The sequence below is a fragment of the Diplotaxodon limnothrissa genome, linkage group LG5 (assembly GCF_057381915.1).
Source record: "Diplotaxodon limnothrissa isolate DT_005_m linkage group LG5, D_limnothrissa_male_GT1.1, whole genome shotgun sequence".
In the NCBI taxonomy this organism is placed as follows: domain Eukaryota; kingdom Metazoa; phylum Chordata; class Actinopteri; order Cichliformes; family Cichlidae; genus Diplotaxodon; species Diplotaxodon limnothrissa.
In genome coordinates this window covers 19,545,748-19,568,463 of record NC_140600.1, presented here as the reverse complement: position 1 = coordinate 19,568,463, position 22,716 = coordinate 19,545,748, and the positions used below count along the sequence as shown (strand labels likewise).

The 22,716-nt window shown below is 42.1% G+C and overlaps 3 protein-coding genes across 6 annotated transcripts; 2 read left to right on the top strand and 1 right to left on the bottom strand.

Moving 5' to 3' along the window:
* The first annotated feature begins 886 nt into the window (after positions 1-886).
* Positions 887-5,681, top strand: tsfm (Ts translation elongation factor, mitochondrial). 2 transcript variants are annotated; one of them, XM_085353230.1, is made up of 6 exons: positions 887-988; positions 1,254-1,406; positions 1,506-1,634; positions 1,775-1,897; positions 3,214-3,295; positions 5,107-5,681. In XM_085353230.1, the coding sequence occupies exons 1-6, from the start codon at positions 941-943 to the stop codon at positions 5,496-5,498; spliced, it is 927 nt and encodes a 308-aa protein (XP_085209356.1). In that variant the 5' UTR covers positions 887-940; the 3' UTR covers positions 5,499-5,681. The 2 variants fall into 2 exon arrangements, with proteins under 2 accessions (XP_085209356.1, XP_085209355.1); XM_085353229.1 differs by having other exon boundaries at positions 1,254-1,634.
* A 2,038-nt stretch (positions 5,682-7,719) lies between these two features.
* Positions 7,720-11,529, top strand: myl6 (myosin, light chain 6, alkali, smooth muscle and non-muscle; the record flags this gene model as incomplete). Its single annotated transcript, XM_085354853.1, has 5 exons — positions 7,720-7,756; positions 8,677-8,820; positions 9,400-9,573; positions 9,736-9,813; positions 11,439-11,529. Coding segments are annotated over 5 exons (462 nt in total), but the record flags the coding sequence as incomplete, so codon positions are not given.
* A 2,450-nt stretch (positions 11,530-13,979) lies between these two features.
* smarcc2 (SWI/SNF related BAF chromatin remodeling complex subunit C2) lies at positions 13,980-22,197 on the bottom strand. Of its 3 annotated transcripts, none has more exons than XM_085353226.1 (26): positions 22,087-22,197; positions 21,338-21,457; positions 21,155-21,240; positions 20,952-21,033; positions 20,334-20,426; positions 20,169-20,238; positions 20,013-20,082; positions 19,763-19,838; positions 19,038-19,282; positions 18,790-18,914; positions 18,603-18,656; positions 18,405-18,442; positions 18,186-18,316; positions 17,950-18,021; positions 17,751-17,864; positions 17,509-17,662; positions 17,313-17,429; positions 17,143-17,205; positions 16,770-17,028; positions 16,203-16,364; positions 16,015-16,076; positions 15,774-15,894; positions 15,523-15,686; positions 15,293-15,427; positions 14,800-15,168; positions 13,980-14,122 (listed from the first exon to the last, which is right to left on the bottom strand). In XM_085353226.1, the coding sequence occupies exons 1-26, from the start codon at positions 22,195-22,197 to the stop codon at positions 14,039-14,041; spliced, it is 3,177 nt and encodes a 1,058-aa protein (XP_085209352.1). In that variant the 3' UTR covers positions 13,980-14,038. The 3 variants fall into 3 exon arrangements, with proteins under 3 accessions (XP_085209352.1, XP_085209354.1, XP_085209353.1); XM_085353228.1 differs by having other exon boundaries at positions 14,007-14,129; XM_085353227.1 differs by having other exon boundaries at positions 14,007-14,122; positions 14,805-15,168.
* Positions 22,198-22,716: the final 519 nt, after the last annotated feature.

Here is a 22,716-nt window from a genome sequence, read left to right as displayed (position 1 = left end):
AAAATTTATAATTTCTCTTCATATCTTTGTTTTTCCTATGATGTTGTACCTGCCAGTGTAGCGAGTCAGTCACATGACTGAAAACTATTAAGAGAACTAGCTCTCTTATTGTGTGTATACAAAATGAAGTGAAATAGTTTGATAAAGATGTTAACAGACTTAAACCTTAATCTTTAAAGTTTTATCATTTTCACAGTCAGAGCTGGGGGGTCACGTTCATGCAAACTGTAAGTGTTAGATCACATCAAGCTCAAAAAAGAATTCATCCCTCTCAAAATAAAACAAACTGAGGTGTCACAGCAGCATACATGCAACATACAACAAAGCAATATATGAGTTATTAATCTTTAACATTAACTAATAATGTTGTTGGTTAAACAGAAGCATCAACTGAGTCTTGATTTCAGTATAGGTGTGGAAAGTTTAGGTGATGCTGACTGGAAACCACAGATATCATGGTTGATAACCGACTATTAGCTCTCTAATCAGTTAGTTTCTAATTCATTTAGTAAAAGTTGTCTGTCTTTACATTTACATTACTATGTGAAAAAGAACATTTAGGCCTGTGTTACATTCTATGGGACTCTTTTGCTCTGTTTGCACATTTCAGAAACAATAAAAATATTGAACCCGCTGGTTTATTTTAACTCTTTTCACCATACTAATATATAATACATATACATGCTAATATGTATAATGCATAAACAATTAAGCATGGACAATATGTAGTTAATAGTAGGACTAGCTGGGGACGGTGGCCCCAAAATCTGCCCAAGGCTCCGCAAAACCTTGGGCTGGCTGCCCTCCAGTACTCTAGGTGGCGCAGAAGTGCAAGCAAATCACTTAAACACTTTTGTCCCTGGACGGCTTCCTTCCACAGCGTGGACGTCAATGACATTCTGAGCTTTCATAAGATTGCTCACTTCTGCTGGATGCGAAGATGTCCTTAACCTTTTTGTTCAGAACATTAACAAGAGATGTCGCAAAGGTAAGGGCATGATTGACGTTTAACTTTAAACTCGTGTTGTTTGTCTCGCTGAGTTAGCCTCCTGCGTTTGTGGGACATCTTCAGTGACTTAACTTTGCTAATTCATTCGCATTTCGTGCATTTCATAGCCACTTGATATCACAGCAGAAGCGAAATTTACTATAAATTTGTATTTACTGTGACCAATGGCATAGAATGGGTCCTCAAATACATAAATGTGGCTGCTTTGTTGAAGTTGTGGTGTGTGCTCCTCTGTGTCTCTAAGGTCAGTGTTGGCCAGCATGTGCAGTCTTTACACACGGGATGTCAGCTGCTGGCAGCAGAGAAAGCCCTCCTCATGAAACTGCGGAAAAGCACCGGCTACACTTTTATTAACTGTAAGAAAGCCCTGGAGAAGTTTGATAATGACGTAGCACAGGTGAGGGCCTCTCGTAATCTGTCAGGTGCTGTTCGGCGTTATGTCTCTGACACTAATGAGCTGTGGGACTGTTTTCAATGTAATTTGGCAAATGTTCAGGCAGAGACATGGCTGCATGAGCAGGCCCAGAAGGAGGGCTGGAGCAAAGCAAACAAGCTCGAAGGTCGCAAAGCCAAAGAGGGCCTGATCGGCGTGTTTGTGGGGGACAAAGCTGCGGTAATGGTTGAGGTAAGCCCACTGGTGCGGGGATTCATTAGCCATCTCCTCCTAGTTCTTCTCCTTTTTTCTTTTTCTCAACAACTTGGTCTTTTGTCTCTCTGTTTGTTTGTTTGTTTGTTTGTTTGTTTGTTTGTTTGTTTTTGATGCAGGTGAACTGTGAGACAGACTTTGTGGCACGCAATGAGAAGTTCCAGCAGCTGGTTAAGGATGTGACATTTGCCACCTTGGCCCACTTCAGAAATAAAACTCAACGTCAGTCAGGATATGTAAAGGTAAGGATGCATGCTGAGGCCTGGGAGTAGAAATAAATGTTTATTTTATTTTAATTTCATAAATGTTAATGGAAACAGATCATTATTGTGTCACAACTTCACCTACCTCTAAGGTGCATGGAAGTCTAAACTAAAACATGATTTAGCATGTGGCCTTCAGACAAAACATAATAGAGTAGGTATGAACCAGAAAGAATGCACAGCAGTACATCAGCAACAAGGTACATCAACATGCACACCAACCAATGGGGCACCTACAGGGACGAGCATCGCAATTGGTCCTGCAGCTTCAGGCAAACATGAGCTGTGTACAGCCATGACCAAACACTGCTAGTTGTTCATTTAAATTGAATCTGGTGTTTTGAACATCCTGTTATGCCACACCAGTACTTGAACTCTTAAAACTGATTTGTGCAGCAACTTTTTGATACACCAGAGTTTTTAATGTGTCAGTGCTGACAGAGTAACACTTATGACGCGTGCCAGATGAGAATATATTGCAGCTTCCTTCAAGAATGCTTCTGGGAACCTGGGAAACGATGATGATGTTACCCATCTCCTTTATTAGATAGTTCTGTTTCCTCTTGACCAGGTCAACCTGAAGCTGCATAACCATATGTCCCACCAAAGGTGAAATGAAACGCACAGATTACAGAAATTATGGCAGTGCATGCTTTAACAGTGTTATCAGTCGTTCATTGGGTTTGGTAGGTTAAAAGTGCATTACTACTTCAGTGTTTTGGTTTTTTGTTGTTCTTTTTGTTTTTTACTACTTCAGTGTTGCATACTTTTTCTGTGGTCCAACCTTAAATCTTCAATCTAATCAAAATATGAGCTAAAATGTTGTATTTTCTTTAAGAACAATTGTATTTAACAAAAAAAAAAAAAAGAAAATCAACCTCACAGGCCTTTGGCTATACATTTTTTATGCTACCCAGTTATATGCAAAGTATTAGGCTAATGGATGACCCACCTGCCACTGGGACACCAACTTCAATACAAGAGCAGTAAATTTAAGTCAGAGTAATGAGTAGTATTGTAAAGTAACCACATCCCATTACCAGTTTAAATTCCCTTTTTGTATAAATACATTTTATATAAATAGGTAACTGTACATACTTGTGAGTAATTTCAAACTGAATTTGTGTCTGAATTTGTGTGGCCCACCTGCAGAACCTTCATAGCCCACCAGGGGGCTCCCGCCAACACTTTGGGAATCACTGCTCTAGTCACTTAGACACTCCTGAAGAAACGCAAAACTACACATTAGCCTTGTGTAGCAGTCCTTACACTAACAAACTGGCTTTTCTTTCCAGAGTGTCCTGTCAAGCGATGACTTAAGCAAACTCAGCGTGGGTGAAGGAACTTCACTAGCTGATCAGGTGGCTCTCACTATAGGTCAGTACTTTGCCTAAGGGACACTGCTCATTGTAAAGCACTTTTCACACATGGGACATATAACACTGCAGTCTGTTAAAATTATGGTTTTCTGTTATTCAGGCATTTCACTTTTATGCTCACAGCTTAATAGAAATATAAGATGGAGAGAAATGTGGTGCACACTTAAAGTAAACTGCTCAGAAAAATATGTTAAACACATCAGATCTCAATGGGGGGGGAGAGATCATGTTGGATATCTATGTATCTATAAGGATGCCAAATTCTTTGATGGAAAGGAAAATTAGCAGCCTGCAGAGGGCTGAATTTAAAGATGCCCTTGAAATCAAAGTGAAAACATTATGTGGCAGGCTAGTCTGTCTTACAAAGATTTTATTGCAGCAACTCAAAATGGTACTCACTAGTTTGAATGGCTCCCATGTGCTTGTATTGCATGCCTGATAACGTGGGGACATGCTCCTAATTAGGAGTCCTGGGGGATCTCCTCCCAGATCTGGACCACAGCATCACTGAGCACCTGGACAGTCTGAGGTGCAGACTGGTGAGGTTGGATGGACCGAAACATAATGTCCCAGATGTGTTCTATCGAATTTAGATCAGGCGAGTGTGGGGGACGGTCAACTGTATCAAATCTTTCATCCTTCAGGAACTGTCTGCTAACTCTCGCAACATGGCACCGGCCATTTACATACGCTAGGATGAACCCAGGATCCACTGCTCCAGTGTGGGGTCTGACAATGGGTCCAAGGATTTCAAGGATAGCTAATGGGAGTCAGGGTGGCATTCCTTAGCCATCACTGACCCACCACCAAACCAATCATGCTGAACAATGTTGCAGCCAGCATAACGTTCTCCATGGCTTCAACAGACCCTTTTGCATCCATCACACAAGTCTGTGCTCAGGGGGAACCGTTTCTAATCTTTGAAAAGTACAAGGTGCCAGTGGTGGACCTGCCAATTCTGGTATTGTTTGGCTAATGACAGTTGAGCTCCACAGTACTGGGCAGTGAGCATAGAGCCAGCTAGGGAACGTTGGGTTCTCAGGCCACCCTCATGAAGTCTGTCTCTGATTGCTCAGACACATTAACATTTACACCAGTGGCCCGCTGGAGGTCGTTTTGTAGCTCTGGCAGTGCTCAAGTTCCTTCTTGCACAAAGGAGTGGAGACCGGTCCTGCTGATGGGTTAAAGAACCTTCTGCGGCCCTAGCCAACTCTCCTAGAGTAACTGCTTGTCTCCTGGAATCTCCTCCATGCTCTTGAGGCTGTGCTGCCACGCGGCGGTCCTTCTGGCAATGACACATACGAGTGTACCATCATAGAGGAGCTAAACTACCTGTGTAACCTCTTAGGGTCCAGATATTGCCTCATATGACCATGTTAATTTAATGAACACCAATCAGCTGAAACCGATTAACAACCCCCTCTGCTACTTGACTGACCAGATCAATAATATACTCTGATTAAAAAGTGTAACTTTTTTTGAGCAGTGTATGAAATATTGTAACAATACATTCAGACTTTGGCTGTTAAACTGATGCAGTAGGCTGGATGTTATTAGGCAGTTAAAGTTTTACAGAAAAGTTGCTAGGCTAGGTTGTTCATTCAAGTGTAAAGCTGACATGTTTAGATGCTGTCAGATTGTCAGGAAGGAGTGCATGCTGTTTGGTTTGAAACAAAATGTAAATAAATAGAAATATAATCGGAACAAAATTTGAAATTGTCAAGTTTTTGAATTGTTGCTTAATAGCATGAAAATGAACAGTCTGTTGCAGCAGGCTTTGGTTTTATATCGGTGCCTCTTGCTCCTCAGGTCGCCTTGGTGAGAACATGTCTTTGAAGCGGGCAGTGACGGTGGGCATCCCTGCTGAGTGGAAAATTGGTTCATATGTACACGGCGGCATCAGCACCCAGACAGAGGTAGCCATGGGCCGTTATGGAGCCCTGGTCGTATTTCAGGGTGGAAAGGAAGGAGAGCAGGAAATGCTAGGTCGTAAACTGGGACAGCATATAGTGGGAGAGTCGCCTTTGTCTCTGGGTAACATGGATGACCTGCCCTGTGGCGAAAGTGAGACACGCCTGCTGCCTCAGACCTTCCTGGCAGACCCCAGCAGGACTGTGGCACAGTTCCTCAGAGGTCAGCAGGCTCGAGTGCTAGACTTTGTCCGATTTCAATGCGGCGAGACGACTGAAGACGCAGAATGAAGAGAGGGAAATTGTACATCCAGCTGAATTTGACATGTCTTCATTTCATGTGTGAATATAATTCAGGTTTTTGTGTACTCTGTAAGACTGAGGCATCACAGTCACACAGCATCATGAATTTGAAAGAGTGTGCGCCCGCAAACACTGGTACCTGATGAAATGACCAATCCAACATTAAAATCTTTTTCCTGAAAAACCTGTCTTAGTATTTCATTTTATACACTATTTGCATTTTAACACATAAATATACTTTTTTTTTTTTTTTTTTTAAATGAAAAGGTTTAGTGGTAATTATTTTCTTTCTTTATATATGACGAACCTCTTGCTTTGTAACCTAACTGAACTTACCATCCATCCATCTTCCGCTTATCTGGGGCCAGGTCGCGGGGGCAGCAGCCTAAGCAGAGAAGCCCAGACCTCTCTCTCTCCCCAGCCACCTCCTCCAGCTTGTCCTGGGGAACACCATGGCATTCCTAGACCAGCCAAGAGAGATTATCTCCAGCATGTCCTGGGTCTGCCCCAGGGCCTCCTCCTGATGGGACATGCCTGGAACACCTTACCCAGCAGCCATCCTTGTGAGATGCTCGAACCACCTCAAATGGCTCCTTTCAATGTGCAGGAGCAGTAGCTCTACTCTGAGCCCCTCCCGGATGGCTGAACTTGCTCTAAGGGAGAGGCCAGCCACCCTTCAGAGAAAGCTCATTTTCACCGCTTGTATCTGTGATCCCGTTCCTGACAAATTGCCCAACCTGTTATGCATCCTCATTGCAAAGAACAACATTTTTAGCAAAACCACTTTAAACCTTATCACTAAATTAGGTTAATTTATATAGTACCAAATCAAAACATTCATCTCAAGGTGCTTTATACTGCAAGTTAAAGCCAGTACAGTATTGTGGAGAAAACCCTAACAAACAACCCCCTTACGAGCAAGCACGTGAAGACGGTGGGAAGGAAGAACTCACTTTTGACAGGAATAAACACCTCAAGCAGAACCAGGCTGAGGGAGGGCAGCCAACTGCGACTGGTTGGGGATTGAGAGAAGAGAGAGTATCAGATGATGGGGCCAAACAGACTGAAGAAAATAAAATAAAAAAATTTATGATATGCTTCAGTGAAGAAGTGCTCTGTGCACACAGTATATCAAATGCCTCATCAAAAACAAGCCTAGATCACCCTATAAATCATGTCAGTCATTTTATTGTGGTCCACATGCAGCCCACAATGATCTTAAGTGGGTTGCACCAGTAAAACTACATGATGAATTTGCAAAACTGGGGGGAAAAGCTCTGGCAGTTCAAAATATAAAGTTTTTATTAATTTACAGAAACGTTTACAGAGGTTCCTGTTAATAGAAAAAGCTATACATTCGTTAAGTGCTGTTGCTTCAATAAAAATAGAACTGAGGAATTTCACCCATTTGATAACCTATTGTCAGGGTAAGCAGATGCAATGTAGGCACAAAGCTGTCAAGCTGCCTGATTATTGGCTCTTCACTGAGCCCGGGATTAAAAAGTAGGCGGTGTTAGGTTAAGTCTAAAGGACAGCGTCATCTGTCACAGGTTTATACCATTAATGTGTGGCGATAGCAGGACTCAACGATGGGAATTCCCCGTTAAAAATATTCGATATTACAGCGTTCATGCAGTAGCTGTGCTTTACATTTGTGTGTTAATGTGTCGCATCTTATTTTTTCAGAAAACCGGAAGGGGGTGTGTAGCACGCGTGCAGGTTATGGCTCTGCAGCACCGTGCTGCACCACAAACGAGCTGCAACCCTGCAACTATGCGAGAAATGTAGCTGTTAAATGGAGGCATGTGATTGGCTGTTGCTGCCAAAGCAACGGTGACATCACCGGGGATGTACCACGCAGGAGCCGTTTGAGTCCTCGGAGCTCAGAGGAGGTCCAGCAGCTTGAGCCATCTGTCATCTAAACCCTCTAAAAAAAAACATGGTAAGTCAAAGATTCCCGCAGAAAATTTTATGGAAATATCGGCATTTTGCTGTATTTATGGAAAATGATTTTACCATCTCATAATCCAGCCCAGGTAACGCTAAATGCGAATCTGCTAGCCTGCTTCACTCACTCGAGCCTTTAGCTCCGAGCCGTTTCTTGCCTGTAATTGATGGCATTGCGGGATTAAGTCATCTGTAAATCTCACTGAAGTCTCTGTCGTTTTGTCTCATCTAACTGTTTCTCCTCTCTCTCTCTGAACTGTGCCTCAACCAGTCCGACCTAACGGAGGACCAGATCATGGGTGAGTCTCATTATGAAAAGGTGTTAAAGGGGTTTATTATCCATAACATTCATCGGGTTAATGTAACCAGTACATATTTAGAAAAAAAAGAAGAAAGCTCTGACTTCTGGCCCTGTACTTGAGTAGGATCGCTGCAGGTAAATGAGAACTGCAATGTGAAAGTGAGCTAAATTTAACTCACCTCACTGAATGGCATTCACTGTGGGAAACCTGAAGGCGCCTCACGACTCAAACTGGACAAGCGTTTAACTCTGAGTTCATCACTAGTGCTAACCTGCAAAACAGGACTTGGGTGAAACATGTTGATTTGTTTGCATGCTTGAGCTTTTTAAATGTGTGATATGCTAGCAGACACAATAACGACTCACATTTTTGTGGTGTAGGTGTGTCAAACGGCACTGAAACACAGTTTACATTGTTTGCTATGGTACGTTTGCTTTGTAGTGTTTTTTTTTTTTTGTTGTTTTTTTTAACAGAACAGAAATGCTTTTCATGCTTTTGTAATTTTGTGCTGCACACTGACCACTGACAGTGAGGAGAGGACTTGGTTTATGTGAAGCGTGTCAGTTTTTGATTCCAGTGGAAAAAACTACATTGTGTATTTTATAGTAATGAAATGCTGTGTATTATTTTTACTGTAAGAGCACCATTGATTGCGAACAAGTATTTACAGCCGTGAGAATTTTATTGGCCCACTTGCTAACCTCTTGCTTTTTTGAAATGAAATGCACAGAAGCTGCTAGCGTTTACTGTCAAAACAACGTATGAAAAATCACGTTTTCCTTCCTACATACAGGGTATCAGTAAAGCTTTAGTGCACACGTCATTACCTGTGTCATGAAGGCCTGTCTGTAATTTTTGGGAACCTAACATGCTCTGCCGCTGAACTGGAGTTCTGCATTTGCTTTCCTTCTCACTAGAGTTTAAAGAGGCCTTCCTTTTGTTTGACCGGACGGGCGAGGGGAAGATCACCTACAGCCAGTGTGGCGATGTTATCAGAGCTCTGGGACAGAACCCAGTCAATGCTGAAGTACTCAAAGTCCTGGGAAACCCCAAGCTGGAAGGCTAGTGTCTGATTCACTACTCACAACAAAAGCAGATGACTATCACCGCAGCATTAGTTTGTTTTGGTTAAGAGTGTGGTCAGGTGTACAATTACAAGGTCTCGTTATAACCGCCGCAAAGTAGTACAGGTGATAAGTCACTGCTTAGTGGCTTACTTTGTCAGTGTAACTTGTAAGAGTCACACCTGAACTAAAACACATGTCTGACTAAATTTACTGCTGTGTGCAAACTGAGTTTTGATCATAATAACAATGTGCACAAAACATTATTTATCTGATGCTACTGTTGGCTGTTCCCTTGCCCAAAGGGTCACCACAGCAGGTCCAAAGAAAGTGGCAGCAGAAAAAACATAGCTCTGAATGCAGATGAACAGGTTATTTGTGTCAGCCTTAAATATCATCTCCCACATCCATGTGACTGAACTCTGAATCATCACCATGAATGGGCAAGAAACAAAAGCCTCACAGAAAAACATCACAAAATTCTACTAAATTCAACCCAAAAACTCACATTATCTCAAACGTATTCACTTATTCACCTTCACCATTGAAGGCTCACTGTTGTTTGTCCCCCTGCAGAGATGAACACCAAGATGCTAGATTTTGAGCAGTTCCTGCCCATGTATCAGGCCATTGCTAAGAACAAGGACCAGTGCTCCTTTGATGACATTGTTGAAGGCCTGCGCGTCTTTGACAAGGAGGGAAATGGCACAGTGATGGGAGCTGAGCTGCGTCATGTCCTCACCACATTAGGTAAGACCTGCAGAATACATGAAGTATTAGTCACGATCTATAAATCACAGTTGGCCTGCGTTCAAGTAGTTATCTGTGTAAAGGCTGTGCTTTCTGCTTCTTTCAAATGTCTATTTCTTAATTCTGTGCTTCAGTGCTAATATGTTCTTCTTTATCTTCTAGGTGAAAAGATGACAGAAGAAGAGGTGGAGACTCTTTTAGCGGGACATGAAGACGCCAATGGCTGCATTAACTACGAAGGTAGATCATTGTGCATAAAAACCTTCTTAACAACAAATAAGAATCTCCAAAAGTTTATTCTGTTCATCTGGCCGTAGCGTTTTCAGTGGGAGAAACGTTTCGTCACTCATCCAAGTGACTTAATCAGTGACAAATAACAAATAAGAACCAGTTTATATGAGGAAAAATAACACTACTGCCATTGATTTTTACCCCTGAGCTGTAAAAGGCTGATGGGGTATTGTCATTACCCCGCTGGGCAGGCAGGCGGCATGGACCAGTGGCGGAACTAGGGTGACACATCCCTCTTCAGTGAAGTATGTGAAAATCCCCTATGCATAAATGGAGTCAACAAAATGTCCACAAAAACACAATTATGGGGGGGCAGCTTTTAAGGACATAAAAGTTTCCCCCCTTGCGTGGACACCCAAGTTTGTGAATTCGGTAACGTAATAATAAGGCGACATAGAATTTTGAAATTATACCATAGGTTCATCAATTAAAAATCTTAGATGAAATCAAATCTCAAAGTCAAGTTCAAGTTTCAGTAGCTTTTGTAAATTTCTCACACGTAGCACAGGAGATCGTTTTACAGAGTGTTTGGTTTAGATGTGCTGTGGTGCCAGCTACACATATTTACCTGCTTTATTGTCACATAATCTTAGTGGGACTTTGCGCAGCCTTGTGTCGGGCTAAAAACTGTGTGATATTCATTTCATCAGAGTTGGACATTTGAGTTCTCAGTTGCAGCTTTGTTGGGTATTGCCTAAAATAGATTTCAGGCTGCATTGGATGAATGTAGGGCCGCTGTACACAGTGTTTTTCTGTCTACGGAGGCCCTGAGTCAAACACACTGCAACACTGAAATGCCAGCAGGCAGAATTGGGAAGAGGGGATGCACAAGTGAGAAGCTAGAAGTAAACGGCTAATGGTGTTATATGAATCATAAAAGACATTGCATATTCTGCATATTGTTAATGTCTCCCCAGACACAGTTCTGTCTTGTTTTGTGCACTTTTGCAGTGTTTTTCTGTTTGCTGGTGTTTTCTTAAGTTGCAGTGTTTGACCTCTGAGCCACCGTAGCTGTGCGACTGCCTCATGCTCACTGACTCCTGTCTCATCGCTTTTGTCCATCATATAATATCTGGTTGAACAGAGGGTAGTGAATTAACTTTTTTTTTTTGTTTTTAATTTTTGTTTTAATGAATTGTGATGTTAGTCTGTAGATATTGAGCACTGATGGTGTTCTCTGACCTTTAACCTTTCTCTCCTGCGGTGCTCCTCAGCCCCACCTAAATGTGGCCTGCATGTAGCATCCTTGCACACCTTAAGGCTGCTCCCATGTTTAACGCTAACGATTTTGAGAGGGGGGAAAAGGATTTCAGGGTGAACCAAGTGTAAACATGAGCTAAAATGCGGCAACCAGACACGAATTGTTTATTTAAATTTGTCTGCAGAACTCAAACATTTCTACCACACTTTTTTTTCCTTCCCTAGCTGTTTGCCTTTTTTCATAAATCTAATTATTCTAAATAAATTCAGGCTTTTGATCCTATTTGCTGATATGGCTGTTTAGGAAATGGCTTATACCCAACTTTATGTCTGTACTCTGAAATGCTGATTTTTCTCCATCACTCTCCACACAGAGCTCGTCCGGATGGTGCTGAGCGGTTGAGAACTTCCGAGGACCACTTCCAGATTATTTTCTCTGTTGTCTTGCCCTTCTATCCATGTCATCCCTTCCCCAATAAGTCTGTTTTGTTTCTGTGACATTTTTGTGCCTTTTCTGTCAAATGTGAAGAGACACTTTCACCTCAATTTCCAAACATTCACCTGCAGGCACAATCAGTAGTATTATCCCCCCGGATTGTTTAACTTTTGTCATCTTTATCTGTCTTGTCAGTTTTCTTGTGAATGGAAATAATAATGGGATTTCTGAAAGTTTGAAATAAAAATGCTGTTTTACAAAGTGTCATCAGGCCTGTGAGTCTGGTTAAAGTCGCATTACAAGCATGATGAAAAATATTTCACAATCATTTAAGTGGATATCAGATGATTTGTGTGTCGTGTCCTGAACTATATGAATTAGTGATGTTAGGTTTACACATTGAGCAAAAATAAAAATCAGTTGGAGATAATTGTCTGATTAGCTAATTAGATACATCCAAATAAAGAGCATCAGCCAGGCGATGCCTCCTCGAGGTCCACCAGGATATACTGTGCAGTCGTTCATCATCAGATACTTTAAGTTAGTAAGTCAACAAACCACTCTGAACAATGTCTCCTCTTCACATCTTTATTTTTTCCCAAACATTTTGTAATTAAAACCAGTTTTGACATTTTTTTTAATACAAACTGCCAGAATAACTGTCAGCACTAATGTGATGATTTACAGAGGAAACTTTTCTACTGTATAATAATCAATGGAACTGCTGCTACCTTCGGCATAGTGAAAAACATATAGAAACTGAACGGACACTTATTTCATATCACAAAATCCACACAATGTAATAATAACACAGATAAAAGAAGTCCATTTATGCTCACAACTGTGGTGAGGACTGCAATACTGGCTTGACGGACATCGACTGTAAAGTTTCACCATCTGACTGGATTATATTTCATGATACTGACATGATGTGCAGAACAACACGTGTTTCTTCTCGTAAGTTCTTCAAACAACAGATGGCACTGGAAAAAATTGTAAAAAAACAAAAAATAAAACTGAACGGTAACATGGTTTACAGATCCTAATGGCATGCGTTCACATACACACATGCTCACAGTCACATCTCAGACAGATCCGGCAGTCCTGTCCAAATCACACACAACTATGGAGAGGGTAAATATCAGTTACAAAGGTAATATACAGTTACAATGTTGACATATCAAAGAAAGAAGATGGCAAAAAAGAGTAAAAAATATATAAATGTATAGGATACAAAGTGAGGATATTGTTGCAGATATTAAGGACACGATTCTCCATTGTCAGCTGTTTAAGGTGCTCCCTTGTGTTTTTACAGCGTCAGCATTTCTTACATCTTTAAAGCGAAATGCACCAAGCTGCTTAAAAACATCCTCCTCACTCACCAAGAAACCACAATGAAACTCACTGAATAAATGTATGATAAACATGATTAGAAAAAACATTTTGGCTTAGCAGTTTACACAAAGTCCAAATCCAAATAAACGCGTGCGTGGTCGCTAACGGTATTAATCCCAGACTTTCTTTTCAAACAGAATTACATTCCTCACAAAAACCACAGCCTGGATGCTTCAAGTTCATTTGCACTTGCAAAACACAAAGCGCCACGGTCACGTTTTTCTCTAAGTGCTGTTGAAATGTGGGAGGGAGTAACCTCCTATAACAAAAAGAGGCCTTTTCAAGACCTCAGGTTGTCATTACTTTCAAATAGTTCCCATATTATTATTAGAGTAACAAGAGAGGTGTTTGTAACAGAAAATCCAGTTTACAGTACACTTTTCCCAAACTGCATCCACTCTGCGTTAAATTTCAGTGTGGCATCTTTTGATTAGAATCGTCTTCATTCCTTTCAGACTTTATACGGGTTTTAGAAACATGACACAATTGAAAACAGAGAAAAAAAATCATTTTCCCAATTAGCTTTCCAAAACTGTATTTAAGACAAGAAAGAGATCATATAAGTGCTCAAGTTCAATTTCATGGTTGCTTCAAGTCTTTCAATGCGACCTACAGAAACATATTAAAAGTGCTTTTGTCTTACATATATTTTAATTAGTACCTACAGTACGAGAGGGGAGGGGGACGCTAGAGAGCGTAGGAAGTACGAGACTTCACTAGCTGTGACAAACTGTTGCAGGAAAATAAATGCAACAATTTCCAAAACACTGAAAACATGAGATGAGTCTTTTCTCTTCTTCTCACTGAGTGCCAGCATGTTGATAAGACCATCTAAGCTTACCAGATCTCCTGGTGTCAAGCTTAAAATTCCAAAGTGAGACGCAGTCGAACACGCAGGATGAAAATCTATTTTCTTCATTAGTCGGTTCAATTTGAAAAAGGACTTCTTTTCTAACAGAGAGTCAAAGGCGGATTGATATTGGCGTTTCTTTTTCTTTCTCAAATCAATTGTCCTCTTGAAAACACACAAGCAAACAAAAAAAGAAATAGAAAATGTAAAATGAGTTCTCTTCCTTCGGTTGATGACTTCTTCATTTTAGATAATACAGGCAGGATTCAAAGTGGTCAGAGTCATTCAGATTCTCAGGAAATTTGCTTTTTCTCACTGTGGAGGAGGGACCGGAGCTGAGGGGTGGAGTGTCTCTCCGGGGAGAGGGGCGGTGGGCTCTGTGAGGGGGCAAACAGGAGAAAAATGTTACGTACAATTTGTAACATAGTATCATTAATTTATTAAATTTAGTCATTTATATTCACAAAATGTGAATTATGCATAATATATTATAATCTATGATATAATCATGATATATTATAATAGTAGACTAGAGTCGTAGTCCAAACAATACTATAACACTGATGTGTACTTGTGAAATAAAAGAATGATTGATCTTCTCCGTGTCAACCTTAGATTCTTCAATTCAGAAATAACTCAAGACTGTGTTGTTTGAAAGCTAGGTTTCAGAACATTATAAGCCGTCCCAAGTCATGGTGGCATGAAATGTTTGGTATTGTTTGATCATTTGCATCATGCCAACAGTATCTCACAATCAAGACAGTGAGAAGTCCTGTTTTAATGAGTGAACTCCGTTTCAGCTTTTTGGTCTTAGTTAATAACTTGTTGACAAAGATAAGATAAACTGTGCAGCTTTTAACTGTCGTTACTGCACCACTGCACAATTTCATGTATTTCACACACATTCATATTATTGAGTTTGCTTCAAGAATAAACATGTCTGTGAACATGTCCACAACTAATGAATGTAATAATTATAAATAAATATTACAACTACGGTGTACGAGGAACTGACAGCAAACGTAAATGTATTAACTACTATTAAAGCTGCTACCTCACCATGGAGTACAGATGTAGTGTTGGAGCTGGAGTGAGCAGCTGGGGTCTGACCCGGGGGACAAGGTGGCGAGGTGTGAGCGCTTGGTGGTGGCTGGGACTCGGGAGCTGGGGCTGAAGCGGCTGGTGGTGCTGGGCTGGGGGCTGGCTGTGGCGCTGGTGTGCTGGGAGCTTGCTGATTTGCGGTCAGGGCTTGAGGTGCCGGGGCCGCGGTGGCCTGAGTGGAGTGAGGGCCCCCTGCCTGGCTATGTTGCTGGTGCTGAATCTGCTGGAAGTGCTGCTGGCGAGCCCTCATCTCAGCGTATTTCAGCTGCTCCATGTGGAAGGACTGACGGTCAGCCAGCAGTTGCTGCCGCTGGTACTCCAACTGCTCACAGAGACAGACAGACATGTCTATGATTTAGGAAAACAGCATACTATACGCACTGCATTGAATGTAACTTAAGAATTTTCTTATTTTAATGCTACATATCCTTAAATTCCCCACTCACAGCCTCCCGCTCTCTGTCCATGATGGTTTCCAGCTCCTCAAAGTGTCGCAGTTTAATCTCAAGCTTCTTCATTTGAGTTTCCACCAGCAGAGCCACCAGAGATTTGATCTTCCTCTCTTCCACTGCAGCCAAATGCTGTGAGGAGAAAGAAGAAGATTAGAGAAAATAAAAACAAAAAAAGCTGAAGATTGAAGATACGACAAGTATCACCTTGACTCAATGAATTTTACCTTGGCCTTGACAGCAGCAGCTGCTAGAGCGGAGGCAGCAGCAGTGGCCAGGTTCCCCTCTCCCACATCACGCTCCACCTTAGCTTTCCTTTCTCCTTCACTCTCCCCTTCCCTCTGTCCCTCCTCTGTTCCCTCTTTTCCATCCTTCTCCTTCTCCCCATCACCTATGAGAAACAAAAGTTTAATGTTTTTCACTGTTGACCAAAACCTTTATGTCTGCAACGTCTTATGAAGACAAAACCCTTTTGTACCCATCTCAGACTCTGTTTTGTCTGCCTCCCTCTCTCCTTCAGGTTCTCTTCCTCTTTCTTCTTCCTTCTTCCCATTCTCTGCCTGCTTTTCCTCTTCCTCATTCGCTCCATCTTTAGTCTCCTGTGTGGCAAAGTAAACAACACAATATGATCCACAGAACTTTTACAGCAGAGATATATATATATATATATATGTTTATAAAATGACATTCTATTATGTTACAGTGAATTCTCATCATACCTTGGCCTCTCGTTTCTCCTCATTAGACTGGTTGTCACTCTTGCTTTCATCACTGCTTTCATCTGTAGAGAAGGCAAGCCACAACCTTTCAATTCACTTTTTCTGACTACTCAACTTATACAATCATTATTTTTAATTTTCTTTGTAGTGCAGCGTTCCAAAATTTATGCTGTGTGCATTTATCCTACCAGGCCTCTCTCCCTCCTCCAGACCGGTCCCTGCGATGCCACTGCCTTCCAGGCCATACAGAGGGTCCTGTCTGCCACTGACCCTCGCTGCTTCCTCCACCCGCCGCACATGAGCCTCCACAAGCGCAGCTGGAACCTCCTCCTTCATACGCGAAAACTCCTCTGAGCAGGGAGCGATAAATCACAATTAATGATGTGAAGCAAAAACAAGGACACTGATGGATTAGTCACCTCTAGTAGATTGAAAATGAACAAAATCGTTGCCTGAACAAAAGCGGTCTTATGAATGGCATGTACAGACATTTGGAGCTTCAATGATACAGGATTTGGTCAAGTGTTGGAAAGGTGTTGTTTAACATTTAATGGTCTCACTGTAGAAAATTAAAATGTATTTTGCTGTCTTCATTTTTATCCTATTGGATTATTTACTGGTTGATGTTTTCAGTGCCCTGTTGCTTCCTCTTTTTCCCATTCAGGCACTTACTATTAGCTCAAACTGTAACAACACAAAGAGACCATTTTTGTTTTCTACAGAGTTGGGTAATTTCAAATGGAGTTACTTCTCACCCAGAGCAGACTTGGCTGCGGCCGAGGCCACACGTGGGTCGACTACAGAGGCGAGGAAGGCCACGGTGCTCATGACAGGGTTTCCTGCTTGGCTGAAAGGTACCGGCTGGTAGGCAAGTGGGCCCAGGGAAGAAGAGCTGTCCTCCAAGTACGGGTCTTCAATGGGCAACCGCAGGAAGTGCAGGATACACTCATCCTGCGTACGGCTGCCCACGTGTTCGGACACTTTGTTCCAGTCGTCCTTATACATTTCCAAACCCTGAGGGAAGTAAAACCTACATTTAGCTCCATCTTTCCATGATGACATTTCCCAGTGTGGTATTACAGTGGCTGCTTTTACACTCTCTGATCATGTTTAAAACACTGAGTGTACCTCAAGTAGTAGTAGTGTTTCTTGCTCTGTCCACTCCCTCATGGAGCTGGCTGCACTCTTGCTCTGCACACAAAACATCACCATCACTTTGTTAACACAATTAAACCACCGATATTATGGTGAGTAAACAGAAACTATTCATTCTGTTATCCACCCTCCTGGACTTGTACCTTTGCAGAGCTTGTCTTCTTGCTGTACATGTCGGTCCGCAGCCCAAAGTTTTGCAGATCTGCTGGCTTGTCCTTCACTTTGTCAGGGAATGGCATCATCTGCTGGGTGGCAGGGGTCTACAGGGTCAAAAAAGAACATATGTAAAACAACGTTGAAGATGTGTGCGCACGTGTCCATGCGTGTGTGTATACAAACCTGAGATGTCTTGGGCTGCAGGGGCACCAGGCTGGATGGAGTGTCTGCCAGGACGTGGAAGTGCGAGGTGGGAGGAGGACCCATGGGTGTGGGCCGGCTCTCAGAGTCCACCTGGTAGTTGATCAACCCCCACTGCTCCAGAAAGGCGTGGACTCTGTGGGGGGAGAAAATGTCTGGCGTATTTGTCGCAGGCAGTAAGTGATTTTGCAAACACTGGTTAGAAACACCTATCCTCCCCTTACCTCATGATTGCACACACATCTCCTGCCAGATTCCTACGGCAGGCAGTGGAGGTCAGGTACTCCTGAGGATTCAGTCTGTAGGTGTCAATCATGAAGTTCCTGTATGCTAGATAACTGAAACAAAGAGGCTTTTAAATATCTGACAGATAAACAAATTTAAATGATTGAGCACTGTGTTGTGCACTGATCAAACACTTACATCTCAGGCGTTTTGGATTTGTTCTTCCCATTGAAAAACTCTGGCAGGGCTCGGCGCTCAATGGCATGAACACTGGAAGAAAACCAGATGCAAGTATGCAACACAAATTTCCCTCACTCATGGACCCTTAAAACGTTCTAATACTACGTCGTGTGGCGCTGCTTTTCATTTCAACGAGTTCACTTTTCTTTTCCTCATTCTGTTCTCACATGGGAAAAAAGCATTTTTATTCTTACCTGTTATAGTCAAACCAGGCTGCGTAGCTCGGAATGATGATGTGATGGGTTTGCTCAGTCACATTGTCCTCGTGGAGGTCTGAGCCTTTCACTGGCTCGCCCTTCACACTCGGGGAGCCTTCCTCCTCTTCCTGTTGTTCATACAAACATACAGTTGGGCTCACCAACACAGAATTACAGCCATGATTTTGTCATATGTACTATTAATTGTTAAAGTACCTTTCCTGTTGTTTCCATGGACTCGTCTTCTTGCTCATCTGTTAAATCACACAAAAGAGACGCGTGCGTAATCAGCGCTTTATTACTGGAAATTATTGATGAATAACAGCCGAACACAACAAGCCTTTGCCATTTTTGGTGAAGCATTTATTAAACTGGTTGGCGGTGGTTAAATATGATTGTGTAGGTGAAGCTCACCCAAATCTGTCCCTCCTTTAACTGGGGTGGAATCAGAGTCCTTCTTGGTGTTATCTGCAGGGAGACAGAATTGGCTTGATTATTATTTTAAAAGAGGACCCATTAATATCTATATATATCTATATATATGTCAATGTATATATATATATATATGATGTGTTTTCAAAATATATGTAGACTTGTATACTTGTCTTTGCTGGGTTTCCCTCTTCAGATGCTGGAACAGGTGAAGCTTCATCCAAATCCTTGGACAGGTCCTCCTGTTCCTCCTCCCTCTGACCCCGTTTAGACTTGGTGTACGGGGTCGTTGGTCTGTTGACACGCACACAAAGGGAACATATGTGTATTGCATTATTTTTCATAACCCTCTGTTTTTTTTCTCCAACAGGGAGTCGAAGAACATCATCATGCATCAGGACATGACTCTTAACAAACCCTTTTTTGGTGTTCTTCTTCTTGCTCTCCTGAGGTGGTGGGGTTGGGGAGGGTGATGGCGAGCGCTTCCTCTTCTTGGCGCTGCCAGGTTTCTTGTCCCTCCGCTCGTCTGGTGTGGTCACCTCATCTGTCAGGGTCTTGGCGGAGATCCTCTTCCTCTTAGGACAGCCCTCTCCAACCTCATAGTCCTCCTCGTTCATCCACTCGTTATACTGGTCCAGATCTAAAATCCACTTTGCATGGACCTGTAAATAAATAATAAATAAATGATAAATAAATAAACCAATTATTATCTGCCCAGAAGTGAAATATTTTCAGCAATCGTGTCAACCACCAGGATGGTAGAGGAGGAGGTGAAAGGAGGAAGACCTAAACTGAGTTATAATAAAGTTGTAATAAAGTTATAATAAAAGTTATAATAAAAGACTGAAACTCATGATATTAACCTCTGTTATTAAAGACTTCATTTTGCAGAAAAAAACAAGGACAAATTAAAATTCAAGCTGAAATCAAAAAGGTTTCCAAAAACATACAGATGTATCTGTAACATTTAAGTGCTGCACAGTGGACAAATAAAAAAAAAGATCCTTGAATTTAAATACTGCAAGTATCATGTAGCATTAATAAAGCGGTCAAATACTTGATTAAACTCAGGGAGTATTAGAAAATCTGCTGTTTAAATTCATACAGACTGACACAGACAGAAAAAAAGCAACAACAAATACCTTCCTGGGCTTTTCTGGGGAGGGAGGATCTTCTACCGCAGCCTCAATTTCACTGGCTGCGATCCAGGTATCGTAACTAAACAGTGAAGGGAATGAGGTTAAAGCTCGCATTAGGTGGGAAAAGCACAAGTTTCGCCATGTAACACCACAGCAGGAGGGGTAATGTCAGCTTAACCTTCTAAAAACCAAAGATGTATTGAGAAAATAAGACAAGTAGATAAAAGTGAGCTGCACAATGCTCAGAACAAACCTGTCAGGAAAATATCCCCAGTGAAGCAGCACTTGCTTGTCTCTCTTCATCACAGGACGAACCCACTCCTCTGGACCAAGAAGATCGGACGATGTTAGCGCAAATCTGACTCGTGCAGTAAAACTTGTAACAATGCCTACCGAGACAAAACCTCACCTTCCTCCAGACTGGCAGGAATAGGCACAACAACGTGGGAGCTGGAGGCCTTGTCTTCGGTTACTGAGCCCTGCAACACAAGAAAACATGAGTAGAACCATTTGAATGTAAATTAAATCTGTCTGTAGTAAATGATCTGCCTGAAAGGCTCCTTTTAAAACACACCTGATGTCTTTTGATGATGTCTTTCAGTTTCCCCAGCAGCTTTGGCTCTATGTCAGGACTCAGGTAGATGACGGGCCTAGTCAGACAGTTGTTCTGGAAGAATTGGAGCAGATACATAACTTACACGACTACATTTGCGAGCACTGATTCAAATAATCAAGAAGAATCACAAAACAATACAATAATCTAAACTCAGTTCTGCCCAATATTAGTTTTGCTATAAGCTTATTGGTGCAGTCTTCCATAACAGTCCCAGTTTCTCATGTGCCCTCTTTGGAATATTAATTGCCCAGTACTTGATTAAAAGTAGAAATCACCATGCCACAGCAGATGAAGAAATCTAGATGATCTTGGAAAACCGCAGGACTGATTAAGTAGGATTTCTGTGGATGTCTTTCAGTACATCTATGTGTAATGATCAGGCAGCTTGATTCCCAGACTCTTTTGAAATTTAGCGTAACCAAAGGACACGGTGTTCACTTTGCTATCATTTAAATTTAATGCCTGCAGTAGGAAAAACCATCAAAAATTTACTCCTGTTAGATAAATTAATCAAAATATGGCCTGAAATTTTCTACTGTCCATTGACAACCATAAAAGCACTGCTGCAAAACTCACCTGCACTAAGGACTTCTCAATCGTCATGAACATCTCCACATTTCGGTCCATCCTCGACGGATTCTGGAAGTCAAACCTGCGCCTACCAGGAGTTTAGACTGGAGTTACACACGAAACGGCAACATAGCCAATATCCAACTGAGCACCGTAACTTAACAGCCACTAGCCCAGACGTCTAAACTCAGCTAGAAAGAAAGTCTTACCATCCTTGGTCACTTTTGAACTTGTAGGCTGCAGCCAGGATGTGGCAGAGAGCCCCTCCTGACTTAAAGTCCAAGAAGCATTTCATCTGCAGGGATACAACTCAACACATTCAGAATAACAGCAGTTTAAATTAGGTATCTATTTTTGAATGTAACAGATATACAGATGTTTAAGACACGTACCGGCAGCTTGGTGAGCGGAGGGTTACTGACATGTCGACCGAACACCTCCTCCTGGAACTGGAGCAGCTGGACCACCAGGCTGGACAGAGATTTGTTGGTGGGGGGCTCGGCCTGGATGTACTGTGCGCAAACACATGAAAATAAACTCAACTGTGCTGCTGGATGCCTTTATCAGATATCTCAAAGGAAGGAAATTTCCGTGAAAACTGCGACACGGATTGGTAAATGGGGAGGGGATGGAGTTACAAATATCGCTAACCTTTCATTTTTATCACTGTTTACTAAAAGTGTTGTTTTTTTTTATTCGATTATTGTGTTTAAACACCAGCGCAGCGCTCAGTGTTATTCAACACCGGACATTGCTTCAGTCAGCGCGGCGCGCCACAGAGCCAACATCTGGATCCGAGCTGCCTCACCGTTAGCCTATTAGCTTACTAGCTAGCTAGCGGGCTGGCCGGCTAAAGTCACCCTTCAACAAAAATCCATCCTCTGAGGTCAGACTGTGTGCTTGTTTTAGATCGGTTTAACTACAACAGTGCTCAGAGAAGCTGCCGTTAGTGGCTGCATCTGATGCAGCTGTTGGCTCAGCATCCTTTTGTATCCCGGCTCGAGTGAATCAAACAGCTGGACGCTCAGCAGCACCCTCCCTCCTCTCTTTGTCACTGCCTCTGCCCAATAGGTAAGTGGCCATATTTCAACGTGAAAAATGGAAGGTCTCTCTGTAGGATAGCAAAACATGCGGTCGGTACCTTTTTGTAATTCTTTCCCAGCCAGACACGGACATTATCAAACTGAGAAACGGTATCAGACGCTTCGAAATATTTTACATTCGGGCCGCCGTCTTTCTTCCGCACCGCCATCTTTGCCTGCAGACAACTAGTCGAAGTTGCCTGCCGCCCAGCGACCACAGCGCGAAACTGCAGCTCCCGGACAGCACAGAGACTGTAGTGACAACCAAAGTACAACAGGGGGCGCAGCGGTGTAGATAATGTTTTTTGTCCTTCAACAATACTATTATAAAAATGTTTATGCTACCCTCTCAGAACACACAGACAGACAGTCAGCAATTAAATTGAGACCAATTAATAAGGAGACTTTAAAAAAAGAAGTCCGGTAATGGATCATTTCGCAATTCGGCTGTCAGTGTTTGAAGGGAGTCTTACATAAGAGAGTCAGGTGGATCCTTAGGTCATCAAAAGCAAACTTCAGCAGATCTTTAAGTTATACTGAAGCCAGTCTATGTTTTTTTGTGTGTGAGTAAAAGCTCAACAAATGTGGAACACACTAATGAACAAATCCCCAGGCGTATGTAAAATGTACAGGAGCTTGCAGAGTATTAATAAAAATCTTATTTAATAACCAGTATTAATAGTTAGTTT